The 17,300-nt window shown below is 43.4% G+C and overlaps 1 protein-coding gene across 1 annotated transcript in view; it reads right to left on the bottom strand.

Moving 5' to 3' along the window:
• Nucleotides 1-2,492: 2,492 nt before the first annotated feature.
• Nucleotides 2,493-17,300, bottom strand: part of LOC128686949 (1,5-anhydro-D-fructose reductase) — an 89,961-nt gene continuing 75,153 nt past the window's right edge. The window contains exons 4-9 of the mRNA XM_070087439.1: nt 16,921-17,124; nt 10,472-10,588; nt 8,171-8,277; nt 7,676-7,838; nt 3,318-3,415; nt 2,493-3,099 (exon numbers count right to left, since the gene is read on the bottom strand). Of these exons, the coding sequence (XP_069943540.1) occupies nt 3,069-3,099; nt 3,318-3,415; nt 7,676-7,838; nt 8,171-8,277; nt 10,472-10,588; nt 16,921-17,124 (720 nt within the window). The 3' untranslated portion in view covers nt 2,493-3,068. The remainder of the gene's footprint in view (nt 3,100-3,317; nt 3,416-7,675; nt 7,839-8,170; nt 8,278-10,471; nt 10,589-16,920; nt 17,125-17,300) is intronic.

Consider the following 17,300-nt stretch of genomic DNA (forward strand, 5'->3'; position numbering starts at 1 on the left):
GCTTATGATAATCATCATTTCAATGCCCTGACAAGGGTCTTTAATCTTTCGACAACCCGTCCTACCCTTTAAAAATTAATAACAAACTCGTCCAAGTTAGGTTATATAAGATTTGTCAGGAAACAGGACATGTTTCCTGACCCTCTGCCAGATGACCCGCCACTGGAGCTTTTGGTCATGTGACCGGGGTTTTCCGCTGTCTAACCGGTCTACCTCTTTAAAAATCATGGTTATGATTATAACCATTACTGTTATATAGCAGTCTCTTTACTGTGAACTGATCATTATGTCACAGTATGTAGAAAATCCCAGAATTTAGGAAATTTATTGAAAGGAAAATATTAGTATTATAAATAGTAATAGCACCTGTACATCAGTTGCCACTTCAAATTACAAAATATTCATTTTAAGTACAGATGATACATGATTTTTTTTTCAAAATACTCAGGTGAGCGCCACCTCCCTAGCTTAATGGCTCCTACTACCGTTGACACACGAGAATTTACAACTATGTCTGAACCTCAACCTTTACCAGAGGCTATTAAGATATTGCCAGTACACCCACCTGTCTATTAACCCTTTACAAATTATTTACAAATATTACTTCTACGTGGTTTATTGTTACTTTTGCAGAGTAACAATATACCAATACACACACAAATAACCCGCACATAAGAGAGGGGAGCTTGGACCATTTACAAAGTCACACTGTGACTTTGTAAATGGTCCAAGTCGGACCGAAACGTCGTAAGCGCCTCTCTCCTATGTGCAGGTTATTTGTGTATTGTTCCAGTCATGGTATTGTGCTTTTTTGTTATTTATATCAATACACAACGGATTTCTCCCCCCCCCCTTACTCTGGTTGGCAGAATAATGTTGATTATCGACATCGGGAGTTTTCTTCTATTCATTTTTTTTATATTTTTTGTTTGTAGAGTTTTTTGTGGTTTTACAAGCTATGAGCTATTATCCTGCCTCAGCTCATAATATATGTTAATTGCTATTATCTTGGCTTATTGTAGACGGCAACTGCTGTTGTTCTACCTCGGCTCATTTTAGAAGGCAGCTGCTGTTATCGTACATGTTATCGTAGCCTGGATGTAGCTACGGTTTACCATCCATCAAGGATGACACTCACAAAGGCAGACCAGCACCTAGTAGCCTTTGATGGTGATAGGTAGGCTTACCATACGTCCCTTCATGACCGGGATTGTCCTAGCTTGGGAGTCCTGTCCCAAAGTCCCGGTCAGTTTGTTATTTTTGTCCCGGACAGAAACATCACAACGATAAAAACAAAAGAAAAACAGAAATATGAAAAACTGAAATTTCAATAAATATGCTACAATGCTCATGTTTGCGCTTGTAGCATTCTCGGCCGACAGCTAACACTGTTGTCTGTCTCAGTACGACGATCATCCATGACACAAGTGTTCGTGAAGTTGTCTCTAGTTGATTAGTTGCATGTGGTTCACGAAATTGTACTAACACGAGTGCAAACAAACCAAAATGTCCCGTAGCTCAGTTGGTTGCGCACTCGGCTCACACACTGATGAGTGTCCGTGGTTCGATCCCTAGTACGGATAGAAACATTGGGCGTGTTTCGTTAAGACATTTGCTGTCACTGTTCACTTAGCAGTAAGTAGGTACTTGGGCGTTAGTCTACTGGTGTGGGTCGCATCCCGCGGATAAAATTAACTTAAGTTGCCCGAAATGTTCTGCATAACAAAGGGCTTTCTATATAGTATGTCACTGATGTCAGCTTAAGTCTAATCTGTATCATGTACCTGTACAAATAAAGATTATAACCATGGAACGGGTGGCTTACTCACTGGCCTGGAGTTTTAGAACTCACTCGCCCTGAGTTCAACCCCTCCCGTTCCGTGGTTTCCACATGTTCTTGTTTACCCTCGCCAGTAGATCAGTAATTAAATTTATATTTGACTGTCATCATTCCGTTACGTTTTAATTAATATTTTTTCCAGTCTCAATGCCGATAAGAAGCTGTAAACTTAACGTTGACTTTTAAAAAGAATACAAAGAGTGATTACTTTGCGCTTTATGTTCTTTCTCAGTTTGTAGTCATTAATTAGTTTGTAGTCATTATGTTCTTTCTCAGTTTGTAGTCATTAATTAGTTTGTAGTCATTATGTTCTTTCTCAGTTTGTAGTCATTAATTAGTTTGTAGTCATTATGTTCTTTCTCAGTTTGTAGTCATTAATTAGTTTGTAGTTATTATGTTCTTTCTCAGTTTGTAGTCATTAATTAGTTTGTAGTCATTATGTTCTTTCTCAGTTTGTAGTCATTAATTAGTTTGTAGTCATTATGTTCTTTCTCAGTTTGTAGTCATTAATTAGTTTGTAGTCATTATGTTCTTTCTCAGTTTGTAGTCATTAATTAGTTTGTAGTCATTATGTTCTTTCTCAGTTTGTAGTCATTAATTAGTTTGTAGTCATTATGTTCTTTCTCAGTTTGTAGTCATTAATTAGTTTGTAGTCATTATGTTCTTTCTCAGTTTGTAGTCATTAATTAGTTTGTAGTCATTATGTTCTTTCTCAGTTTGTAGTCATTAATTAGTTTGTAGTCATTATGTTCTTTCTCAGTTTGTAGTCATTAATTAAGAAACTGGTACATTTTAACCCTCATTTGTTTGCCCTAAAGAAAATATATCTACTTTATAGTTCACGTATACGTGATTTATTTTTTTCAAATTCTTAAAAATGTTCCTGTTTGAGTCAAAGGAAATATGGTAAACCTAGTGATAGGAGAGCAGCGGCAACATGCCCTCGCTGCCCACCCTCCCTGCGGATCAAACTCTTTCTTCGGTCGTGAACCAGAACCAGGTCTCACATCCAGTCACTGACCATCCTAAGTGTGCTTAACTTGAAGAGTTTGCTCAGGTTGGCCTGGGACCGGTTCATAAGACTGTGATAGTGGTTAGTTGATGGTTGTTGTGGTAGTGGTTTTACGCCGATGGTGGTAGTGTGTCGATGGTGGTGGTGGCAGCTGCGATAATGCTGATAGGAGTGATGGTGGTAGTAATAATGGAGGTAGTGGCAGGCAGCTGAACTTTAAAGAGGAAATTCAGGATGTTCATCCAATCTGCAACCAAAATATAAACATTTGTGAGAAATGGATGAGAAGATGATGATGATCGATTATGATGGTGACATGATGACGGTGATTGATGACGGTGATTACGAATATAATTATGACCATGATAACGTACACTCGAAGTGTGTCTAGGCAAAAATCAAGGAATAAATTGTGAGAAATAAAATTAGCAAAATCTATGGAAAAAACAGAGAAAGTTAGCTCACCCGGGGAAGCTAGCGAAGGTAAAGGAGCGACCAGCCTCCCCCTTGTCTATGGACTTCAAGGCCTCCATCTCCACCTCCGTCAGGCTGAAGTTCCACACCTGCCGAAGGAAATTTGTTACGTATGTGTGCATAACACCTGCAGGTAGTTCTGAAAGACAGGTGTGAACAGAAACCTTGTTTGTGTGTGTTAAGATCTACATTTTTTAGTTTATATGTGCCATGGTTATTTTTTATTCAAAGGCTTAGAACTTTGCATTTGTCTAGTAAACTGCATCAGCTACTTCTCCGACCATTACATCTGTCCATTCAGAGGTTCCTGCAGCGCTCTAGTGTCCTCGTCAAAATTAATTCGACGGCCTATTTTGGTGTCATCAGCGAACTTGCATATGTTGCTATTTATTTCTTTATCTATGTCATTTATGTATATTGTGAGCAAAGGATCCAACACTGACCATGTGGAAAATCGTTTGCGACACGTCCCCGCTCTGGTTTCTCATTTATACAAACTCTGTTGCTTATCTGTCAACCACACCTCTAGCCATGAAAACAAAAAAATCTACTCCTGTTCCGAGTGCCTCTGCTTTCCTCAACAATCTCAGGTGTGGAACTCTATCAGAAGCGTTACTGAAGTCCAGTTACACAATATCATATTCATTATCATGATCTACCTCCTCAAATACCTTAGTGAAAAAATAGTATCTAGTATCTTCCTGCCTAAAAACTGAGAGGAAATAAGTGTTCAAGATTGTACATATTTCATTATCACTGACGTTGTAAGCTGGCCAGAACAACTTTTAAGTATTATTGTAATCAAAAAGAAGCGCTAAGCCACAAGGGCTAAACAACTTTTAAGTGGATGAATGGTTCAGAGAACCGACAAGTTGATAAATTAGACACATGTGCAACTCTTGGGTATCTTTATTGAGGAAACGTTTCGCCACACAGTGGCTTCATCAGTCCATATGTAGGAGAAACTTGAAGAACAGGAGGAGAATGAGGTAATCAGTCCCTCAACCTTGAGTCGATGTGTTCAGTCCATCAATCTATTCAAGATAGATGGACTGAACACATCGACTCAAGGTTGAGGGACTGATTACCTCATTCTCCTCCTGTTCTTCAAGTTTCTCCTACATATGGACTGATGAAGCCACTGTGTGGCGAAACGTTTCCTCAATAAAGATACCCAAGAGTTGCACATGTGTCTAATTTATCAACTTTTAAGTGGGCCTATATTGTTCCTAATCTGAAAGAAACCTTTTGAATTAATCTTCGAATTCCTTGCTACTAACTTTTTAATTTCTCTTGGTTTTTCTTATTCCTTTTTATATTTCTCTCTTAATTAAATATATTAATTTCGTAAGTGCCCCTTTCCCCATTGATTCGCCTGTAAATGCCGCTCATTTGACCTGTAAGATGTTTTAATCTATTGTTTATCTATTTATGGTAATTTTTGTTATGATAAACAATGCCTTTTGAACATATCCTGATTTATCCTGGCATTTTTGTCCATTTCATCCCTTGTACTGTAACCTATTTGTTTCCAACACGCACCCATACCTCTTTTCCACTGACACAGCTAACAAGATAAACGACTTCTTCTCAAACATAGGATCTAATCTCGCCAGTAAAATCCCACATACCAATGCCCATGCCGGGGACTACCTAGATGGGAATTTCCCTAATTCCTTCTATCTTGCACCAACTGAGCCCACGGAAGTCACCGAGATTATAAAGTCACTTAAAAATAACTCGGGGAATCTGTCTCATGTCCCACCATTACTGTACAAGCGAGCGGCCCATGTCCTTTCGCATGCTATTTCATTACTTTTTAACAAGTCACTAGAGACTAGCACCTTCCCGAAACTACTCAAGATGGCAAGGGTTACACCAATACATAAAGGTGGTGACCCTACAGACTTAAACAACTATAGGCCAATATCTAACTTACAATTGCTATCCAAAATCTTTGAGAAACTCGTGCACAGGAGACTGTATTCATTTATAACGGCTCAAAACATACTCAACGCCTGCCAATTTGGATTCAGGAAAAATAAAAGCACTAATGATGCAATCATAAAAATGCTAGATCTGCTTTACACAGCATTGGAAAATAAGGAATATCCACTAGGAATTTTTATTGACCTAAGAAAAGCTTTTGACACAGTAGACCACGACATCCTACTCCACAAACTTGATCATTACGGTATAAGAGGCCATGCGCTTGCTTATTTCAAATCTTACATTACTAATAGGTATCAGTATGTCACCATTAAAGACACAGCATCAGCAACACGGCCACTTGATACTGGAGTTCCGCAGGGAAGTGTCCTTGGTCCCCTGCTCTTCCTCATATACATCAATGACCTTCCAAACGTATCCCAACACCTGAAACCCATTCTCTTTGCTGACGACACGACTTATGTCATCTCTCACCCTAATCTTGCCACCCTCAACACCATTGTGAATGAGGAGCTGATCAAAATATCGACTTGGATGACAGCCAATAAACTTACGCTTAACACTGACAAAACCTACTATATTATGTTTGGTAGCAGAGCAGGAGATGCACAAATTAACATTAAGATTGACAACACTCTAATTACCAGAAATAATGGGGGCAAATTCCTAGGCTTATACCTTGACAACAACCTGAATTTCAGCACCCATATCCAGCATATAACCAAAAAAGTATCCAAAACGGTTGGGATCCTCTTCAAGATACGATACTACGTGCCGCAAAATGCCCTTCTCACACTATACCACTCACTTATTTATCCATACCTCACCTATGCTATTTGTGCTTGGGGATCAACTGCAGCAACACACCTAAAGCCAATAATAACCCAACAAAAAGCTGCAGTAAGAATAATCACTAAATCCCATCCCTGGCAACACACCCCCCCACTCTTCATAGACCTAAACTTACTCCCAGTTCAGTACATCCACACTTACTACTGTGCAATCTACATCTACAGGGCCTTAAACTCTAATATCAACCTTGACCTAAAGCGCTTTCTTGATAGTTGTGACAGAACCCACAGGCATAACACCAGACACAAACATCTCTACGACATTCCCCGTGTCCGACTAAACCTTTACAAAAATTCAATGTATGTCAAAGGCCCTAAAATCTGGAATACCCTACCTGATAACTCTAGAACTGCAGACACATTCATCGCCTTCAAAACTACCATTAGAAAACATCTTATCTCCCTGATACACCCCATCAACTAACTACACGAATACCACCTGGTGGTTCACACTTACACTCACTCACTCATTTGACCATAAACAGAAATATTAATCTCAATCTTAAAATAATGAATCCTGTGATACTCCAATACTGAAACTATGTACTGTGCCAAAACAAAAGCATTCACATTGCTAAACTCACAAACTAGTATTTAGTCACTTAGCCATAATACCAACTTACCTCATAATTTGTAATATTTTACAATTAAGAATAAAACTAAGTCTGCCCGAAATGCCTAGCCATGCTAAGCGTTCTAGTGGTACACTCTATAATCACTATTTTACTACATGTAAACCACACAATAACCAAATTTCTGTAAACTCAGCATTGTAATCCTTATAGAGAATAAACTTTGAATTTGAATTTGAATTTGAATTTCTTCTGCCAGTTTAAAGTCCTAGATAATTCAGCAACTGCCCCCTCGACAGAGCTGGCTAACACTACCACCCTTGCCCTATGTTTGCCATAGAAATTGTCCCATTTGTCAATGAATGGAATTTACAAGTTCTCTGCAGTACCTGTCTAGCCAACAATTGCCTTAGACACTCATTCATTGCACATCCCTCTTCTAGGCAAGATGCTACTTATGACCTGGACCTTAGACCTAATTAAACCTATGGCTGTCCTGTACTTATCTAGAGCTCCTGTTTCCTGCCCTTCCCAATATCATTTCCACCAGCACCAAGGCAGATAATGGGCTTATTCCCATTACATGACATGATGCTAACCAACCTGTTGACTATGTTGCCAACACCAGGTCCAGGGAAACACTATCTCACCTTCCTGTTACAGAAAGCACGGTCAATATATTTTACCTGTGAGTCACTGACCACAATGATATTCTTATCTTTATTAGTTATTGGTACCTTAATCCTCACTGACCGATGAAGTACATTCGTCCTTGAGAACAGAGAAGCGATTTTCTACTTTCATTTTGATGTTTCTTTTTTACTGGAAACTAATTCCCACTTGTAATGGCTGCCAATTTGCTCCTCACTTATCCAGGTGAATTTTCAGTTTCTTATTTACCTTCTTGAGAAATAGAAATTCCTCCTTCAACACTGACCTTATAGAACTGACCACTGTTGTGTGTGTGTGTTCTCACCTCTCCGTTGGTCTTGATGCGCTGAGGGTTGGTAGATTTGGGGATGGTGATAATGCCTTGCTGGATGAGGAAGCGGATGAGGACCTGAGCGGTGGTTACCCCATGTCTATCAGCAACCAGCCGCACCACCGGGTCATCCAGCAGCCGTGGTACCGTGTCTGCTCTGATGATGAACACTGCCTTATCATCTGTATATGTATCAGTGAATCTTTCTGTCCCCCTGTATGTGTCTACTAACTGTGTCTTTCTGTCTGTTTTCTGTCAGCTTGCATACACAGTCTAAACAGTATAAATAGTCTCCGGGCATAGCCTGTTTACAGCAAGTCTATATACAAACAGTGTGTGTACACTTAGTAATTATTACATATAACCTCCATACACATGGTCTGTGTACACAGTCAGCGTGCATATATTCAATATTAATGTCATCACGTGGCAAAATTTTACTGACTTCAGTTAAGAGACCGTGAGAGAGAGACCTTGTTGAGTGCTTACGTGCTTCTACCTGGGGAGCCTAGTGGACCGTAGGCAGTGATGACGATGTTGTTGTTTCTGCAGAACTCCTGCATCTTCCGCTGCTGAAAGTGCACATGAAGCTCAACCTGCAATACACACAGTGTCAGGCTCTACCTGCAGCATATACATTGTCAGGGTCAACCTGCGACACATACCTACGATGGAAAACAAAGGTTTACCCAATGGAGTGTCACACGTGCAGCTAAACACAGATTGGTAGATTGGAAATATATTTGGAAAAACTGAGAATGGCGGTGGAGGTCTTTTAAGGCAAGGATCTGCCAATTACTATCGTGGGATGTTCTTAGGAAACTTGAAGGCACAGATCTACTAGTAAGAAGGGTAAGATCGTCTCAGAAAACTTGAATTAGATCTTCAAGAAGCAGATTGTCTGGATACCAGACAATTTATCCCTTTGGTGAAGATATCTTCATCAAAGGGATAAATGCGGTGAAGAATGTGGATCAATTGTCTACCTGAAGAATTACTAAAATCAAGTGATTATATAAAGCATTGTGATCTTCACTGAATTAACAACCCTGTTCGTGTGAATGCACAGATTATTGTATTAAATACGAAAAAAAAACTTGCTTCACAGCTGAGTCACTGGGAACTGTGCAGCACTAGCAGCGATCTTCAACAAGCTACTTGAGATAGAGCAGCTACCTGAGGTCTGGAAAATAGCGAGTGTAGTCCCAGCATTAAAAAAAGGGACAGACAGGTGGCATTGAACTACATGCCAGTGTTACTAACATGCATAATATGTAAGGGCATGGAGAAGATTATCAGGAGAAGAGTAGTGGAGCACCCGGAAAGGAGAAGATTCATACTCTGCAGTAAATCCTGTCTCACAAATCTGCTAGAGTTCTTTGACAAAATAACGAGAGGTAGGCAGAAGAGAGAGAGGGATGGGTGCACTGAATATTGCTGGGCTGAAAGAAGGCGTTGATACAGTACTCGACAAGAAATCGAGACAAAAGCTAAAGGAGCAGACAGGAGTAACAGAATCAAGGAATACTTAACATGAAAGAAATTACGAATTATTGTCCAGATGTCGAAATGAGCGAGAGTAACGAGTGACATTCCAAAAGGGTCAGTATTCGAACTATTACTGTTTCTTGTATACGTAAACGACATGTCATGAGAAATCAAGTCGGAGGTGCCCCTGCTCGCAGCTGATGTGAAACTAATGAGGAAAATACAAACAGGAGTAGACCAGGAAAGACTACAAATAGACCTACAAAGGCTACAGGATTAGTCTGGCAAGTGTCTATTACAATTTACCCCCTGCAACTGTAAAATTATGAAAATTAGGGTAGAGCAAAGACGAGCGGAGAGTTCAGGATCAGGGGGACAAAGGCTGCAAACCTTCCCGAAAGAGAAGGACCTCGGAGTGAGCCTAGTCACAAGCATAGTACCCGAGGCACACAACAAGATAACCACTGCAGCAAACGCAAGGCTGACAGATTTAAGAGTAACTTTTAAGAATCTCAACAAGTAGTCATTGACGACCCTATACCCAGCATATGTCCGGTCCATCTTGGAGTATGCAGCGCCAGTATGCAACCCGCATCTGATAAGGTGTGTAAAGAAGATAGGGGAAATGCAAAGATTTGCAACGAAATTAGTCCCAGAGCTGAGGGGTATGAGCTATGAGGAGAGGCTAGAGACTGTAAACCTAACGACAATAAAGGACAGAAGGACCATAAGTGACAAGATTACGAGATACAAAATACCGAGAGGAATTGACGAGGTGAAGAGGACGAGTCTATTTGAGAGGCGAATCTCAGGTACACGAGGTCACAACTGGAAGTTAAAAGCTCAGATGAGTCATAGGGATGTGGGAAATACTTCTTTAGCCTTAGAGAGGTCAGGAAGTGGAATGACATACGAAGTGGTAAAAGAGGAATTCACACATAGCTTTAAGATAGGTATGATAGGGATCAAGCAGCTGGGGAAGAGTGAATCCCTGTAGCAGCCAGTAGGGAGACGGGGCCAGGGGCTGAGACTCGACCCCTGAGTACAACTAGGTGAGTGAAGCTGGATCATACAATGCTAGACCCACCTGCTGGACAGCTGGATCATACCATGCTAGACCCACCTGCTGGACAGCTGGATCATACCATGCTAGACCCACCTGCTGGACAGCTGGATCATACCATGCTAGACCCACCTGCTGGACAGCTGGCTCATGCCATGCTAGACCTACTTGCTGGACAGCTGGATATACCATGCCAGACCCACCTGCTGAACAGCTGGATCATGCCTTTCTAAACCTACCTGCTGGACAGCTGGCGGGATTCTGGCGATGGCGCAAAGTCTCCTTATCTGCTTGATGGAGAAGTTTGAGACGCCGATAGACTTGGTAAGACCCGCGTCCACCATCTGCTCCATCTCCTGCGAGGACACCCAGGGTGGTCAGTCCCACGTGCATCCAGTGTACATAAGTCAGTACAGTATCTGAAGCTTATAAACCTTCCTGAGAGTGAATCTATCTCCTAAAACCTCTCCATTCTACCCAACCCACTCATTCCACTAAGCCACACAGCCAATCAGCTAGCCCACCCACCCTCTTCACTGACCTACCCATATGATAATAAAATTCCCCAACATGCTTGTGTAAGCCACTCATACACTAACCTGTCCACCACTCTGCAATAACCCACCAACTCACTGAAGTAACCCACTGAACCAACCAATCCACCCACTGAACCAACCCACTGACCTACTGAAATATGCACTAACCCATCCACTTACTACTCTAACCCACTCACATGCCACACTAACCCACCCAATTACCACACTAACCTACCCACCTACTACACTACCCTACCCACCTACTACACTAACCTACTCACCTACTACACTAACCCACCTACCTACTACGCTAACACATCCACCTACTACACTAACCCACCCACCTATTACACTAACCCACCCACATATTACACTAACAAACCCACCTACTACACTAACCCACCCACCTACCACACTAACACACCCAACTATTACGCTAACCCACCCGCCTATTACACTAACCCACCCACCTACCACACTAACCTTCCCACCTACCACACTCACCCACCCACCTATTACACTAACACACCCACGTACTACACTAACCCATCCACCTACCACATGAACCCACCCACCTAGAACACTAACCCACCCACCTACCACACTAACCTACCCACTTACTATACTAACCTATCGAAATACTACACTAGCCCATCCACGTACTACACTAACCCACCCACCTACCACACTAACCCACCCACCTTCCACACTAACCTACCCACCTACCACACTCACCCACCCACCTATTACACTAACAAACTCATCTACTTCACTAACCAACCCACCTCCCACACTAACAAACCCACATACTACACTAACCCACCCACCTATTTAACTAGCCCACCCACCTACTACACTAACCCACCCACCTATTACACTAACCCACCCACCTACTACACTAACCCACCTACCTACCACACTAACACACCCACCTATTAGACTAACCCACCCACCTACTACACTAACCAACCCACATACTACATTAACCCACCCACCCACCACACTAACCCACCCACCTACTACATTAACCCACCCACCTACTACACTAACCCACCCACCTACTACATTAACCCACCCACCTACTACACTAACCCACCCACCTATTACACTAACCTACCCACTTATTACACTAACCCACTCACCTACTACACTTACTCACCCACCTACCACACTAACACACCCACCTATTATACTAACCCATCCGCCTACTACAGTAACCAACCTACCTACCACACTAACCCACCCACCTACTACACTAACCCACCCACCTACTACACTAACCCACCCACCTACTACATTAAACCACCCACCTACTACACTAACCCACCCACCTTTTACACTAACCCACCCACCTATTACACTAACACACCCACCTACTACACTAACCCACCCACCTACTACATTAACCCACCCACCTACTACACTAACCCACCCACCTTTTACACTAACCCACCCACCTATTACACTAACACACCCACCTACTACACTAACCCACCCAACTATTACACTGACCCACCAACCTACTACACTAACCCACCCACCTACCACACTAACACACCAACCTATTACACTAACCCACCCGCCTACTACGCTAACCAACCCACCTACCACACTAACCCACCACCTACTGCACTAACCCACCCACCTATTACACTAACCCACCCACCTATTACACTTTCCAACCCACCTATTACACTAACACATCCACCTGCTACACTAACTCACCCACCTACTACATTAACCCACCCACCTACTACACTAACCCACCCACCTACCACACTAACATACCCACCTACTACACTAATCCACCCACCTACTACATTAACCCACCCACCTGCTACACTTACCCACCCACCTATTATACTAACCCACCCGCTTATTACACTAACACACCCACCCATTACACTAACACACCCACCCATTACACTAACCCACCTACTACACTAACCCACCCACCTATTACACTAACCCACCCACCTATTGCACTAACCCACTCACTACACTAACTCACACACCTACCGCACTAACGCACCCACCTATTACACTAACCCACCTGCTTACTACACTAACCAACCTATCTAACCACACTAACCCACGCACCTACTACACTAACCCACCCACCTACTACACTAACCCCACTACCTACTACATTAACTCACCCACCTACTACACTAACCCACCCACCTTTTACACTAACCCACCCACCTATTACACTAATACACACACCTACTACACTAACCCACCCACCTATTACACTAACCCACCCACCTATTACACTAATACACACACCTACTACACTAACCCACCCACCTATTACACTAACCAACCCACCTACAACACTAACCCACCCACCTACTAATCTAGCCCACCCACCTATTACACTAACCCATCCACCAACTACACTTTCCCACCCACCTATTACACTAACCCACCCACCTATTACACTAACACATCCACCTACTACACTCACCCAACCACCTACTACATTAACCCCCCAACTACTACACTAACCCACCCACCTTTTACACTAACCCGCCCACCTATTACACTAACGCACCCACCTACTACACAAACCCACCCACCTATTACACTAACCCACACACCTACTACATTAACCCACCCACCTACCACACTAACCCGCCACCTACTACATCCACTTACTACACTACACTAACCCACCTACTACACTAACCCACCCACCTACTACATTAACCCACACACCTACTACACTAACACACCCACCTGCTACATTAATCTACCCACCTACTACACTAACCCACCCACCTACTTCATTAACCCACCCACCTACTACACTAACCCACCCACCTGTTACACTGACCCACCCACCTATTACACTAACACACCCACCTACTACATAAACCCAGACACCTACTACATTATCCCACCCACCTACTACATTAACCCACCCACCTACTACATTAACCCACCCACCTACTACACTAACCCACCCACCTACTACATTAACCCACCCACCTACTACATTAACCCACCCACCTACTACATTAACCCACCCACCTACTACATTAACCCACCCACCTACTACACTAACCCACCCACCTACTACATTAAACCACCCACCTACTACATTAACCCACCCACCTACTACATTAACCCACCCACCTACTACATTAACCCACCCACCTACTACACTAACCCACCCACCTATTACATTAACCCACCCACCTACTACACTAACCCACCCACCTACTACATTAACCCACCCACCTACTACATTAACCCACCCACCTACTACACTAACCCACCCACCTACTACATTAACCCACACACCTACTACACTAACACACCCACCTGCTACATTAATCTACCCACCTACTACATTAACCCACCCACCTACTACACTAAAACACCCACCTACTACATTAGCCTACCCAATTGTTAAATTAACCCACCCACCTACTACATTAACCTCCCCACCTACTACACTAACACACCCACCTACTACATTAACTCACCCACCTACTACATTAAACCACGCACCTACTACACTAACACACCCACCTACTACACTAACACACCCACCTACTACATTAACCAACCCACCTACTACATTAACCCACCCACCTACTACATTAACACCACCCACCTACTACACTAACACACCCACCTACTACATTAACCTACCCACCTACTACATTAACCCACCCACATACTACGTTAACCCACCCACCTACTACATTAACCCACCCACCTACTACATTAACCCACCCACCCACTACATTAGCCCACCCACCTACAACACTAACCCACCCACCTACTACAATATCCCACCCACCTACTACATTAACCCACCCACTTATTACATAAACCAACCCACCTACCACGTTAACCCACCCACCTACTACATTAACCCACCCACATACTACATTAACCCACCCACATACTACATTAACCCACCCACCTACTACACTAACCCACCCACCTTCTACATTAACCCACCCACCTACTACATTAACCCACCCACCTACTGCACTAACACACCCACCTACTACATTAATCCACCCACCAACTACATTAATCCACCCACCTACTACACTAACACACCCACCTACCACACTAACACACCCACCTACTACATTAACCCACCCAATTACTACATTAACCCACCCACCTACTACATTAACCTACCCACCTACTACACTAACACACCCACCTACTACATTTACCCACCCACCTACTACATTAACCCACCCACCTACTACACTAACACACCCACCTGCTACATTAAACCCACCCACCTACTACATTAACCCGCCCACCTACTACACTAACACACCCACCTACTACATTAACCCACCCACCTACTACATTAACCCACCCACCTACTACACTAACCCACCCACCTACTTCATTAACCCATCCACCTACTACACTAACACACCCACTTACTATATTAATCCACCCACCTACTACATTAACCCACCCACCTACTACGCTACCACACCCACCTATTTCATTAATCCACCCACCTACTACATTAACCCACCCACTTACTACATTAAACCACCCACCTACTACATACTAACCCACCCGCCTATTACACTAACCCACCCACCTAATTCACTAACGCACCCACCTACTACATTAACCCACCCACCTACTACACGAACACACCCACCTACTACACTAACACACCCACCTACTACATTAACCCACCCACCTATTACACTAACCCACCCACCTACTACACTAACACACCCACCTACTACACTAACCCACCCACCTACTACACTAACACACCCACCTACTACATTAACCCACACACCTACTACACTAACACACCCACCTACTACATTAATCCACCCACCTACTACATTAACCCACCCACCTACTACACTAAAACACCCACCTACTACATTAGCCTACCCAATTATTAAATTAACCCACCCACCTACTACATTAACCTCCCCACTTACTACACTAACACACCCACCTACTGCATTAACTCATCCACCTACTACATTAAACCACGCACCTACTGCACTAACACACCCACCTACTGCACTAACACACCCACCTACTACATTAACCTACCCACCTACTACATTAACCCACCCACCTACTACATTAACACCACCCACCTACTACACTAACACACCCACCTACTACATTAACCCACCCACCTACTACACTAACCCACCCACCTACTGCATTAACCCACCCACCTACTATATTAACCCACCCACCTACTACGTTAACCCACCCACCTACTACACTAACCCACCCACCTACTACATTAACCCACCCACCCTCTACATTAGCCCACCCACCTACAACACTAACCCACCCACCTACTACATTATCCCTCCCACCTACTACATTAACCCACCCACCTATTACATAAACCAACCCACCTACTACATTAACCCACCCACCTACTACATTAACCCACCCACATATTACATTAACCCACCCACCTACTACACTAACCCACCCACCTACTACATTAACCCACCCACCTACTACATTAACCCACCCACCTACTGCACTAAGACACCCACCTACTACATTAATCCACCCACCTACTACATTAATCCACACCTACTACACTAACACACCCACCTACTACACTAACACACCCATCTACTACATTAACCCACCCAATTACTACATTAACCCACCCACCTACTACATTAACCTACCCACCTACTACACTAACACACCCACCTACTACATTTACCCCCCCACCTACTACACTAACACACCCACCTACTACATTTACCCACCCACCTACTTCATTAACCCACCCACCTACTACGCTACCACACCCACCTATTTCATTAATCCACCCACCTACTACGTTAACCCACCCACTTACTGCATTAAACCACCCACCTACTACATACTAACCCACCCATCTATTACACTAACCCACCCACCTACTACACTAACACACCCACCTACTACATTAACCCACCCACCTACTACACGAACACACCCACCTACTACACTAACACACCCACCTACTACATTAACCCACCTACCTATTACACTAACCCACCCACCTACTACACTAACACACCCACCTACTACACTAACCCACCCACCTACTACACTAACACACCCACCTACTACATCAACCCACCCACCTACCACACTAACCCACCTCTTACCTTCCAGAGAGCAATAAGGTCAGTAGCACAATCGATCACAATGTGACCATCATCAGTCTTGGGCAAGATATCGAGGTCATGTTGACCCTTGACCCCTACAGGAAGGTGTATCAGGTACAGGTCAACGTAGGAGAGCTGTAGTGCCGCCAGTGACTTCTTCAGGAACTTCTCCACTCCTCCTGCATACATCCCGTTCATCGGTAACTGTGGCGAGAGGTGCTAATGTTAGCTGTGTTTCTGTTTCGACAGGTGCTAATGTTAGCAGTGTTTCTTTGGCGACAGGTGCTAATGCTAGCAGTGTTTTTGTGTCGACAGGTGCTAATGTTAGCAGTGTTTTTGTGGCGACAGGTGCTAATGTTAGCATTGTTGTTGTTGCGACA

Source organism: Cherax quadricarinatus, chromosome 2 (assembly GCF_038502225.1).
Source record: "Cherax quadricarinatus isolate ZL_2023a chromosome 2, ASM3850222v1, whole genome shotgun sequence".
NCBI classification, from domain to species: Eukaryota; Metazoa; Arthropoda; class Malacostraca; order Decapoda; family Parastacidae; genus Cherax; species Cherax quadricarinatus.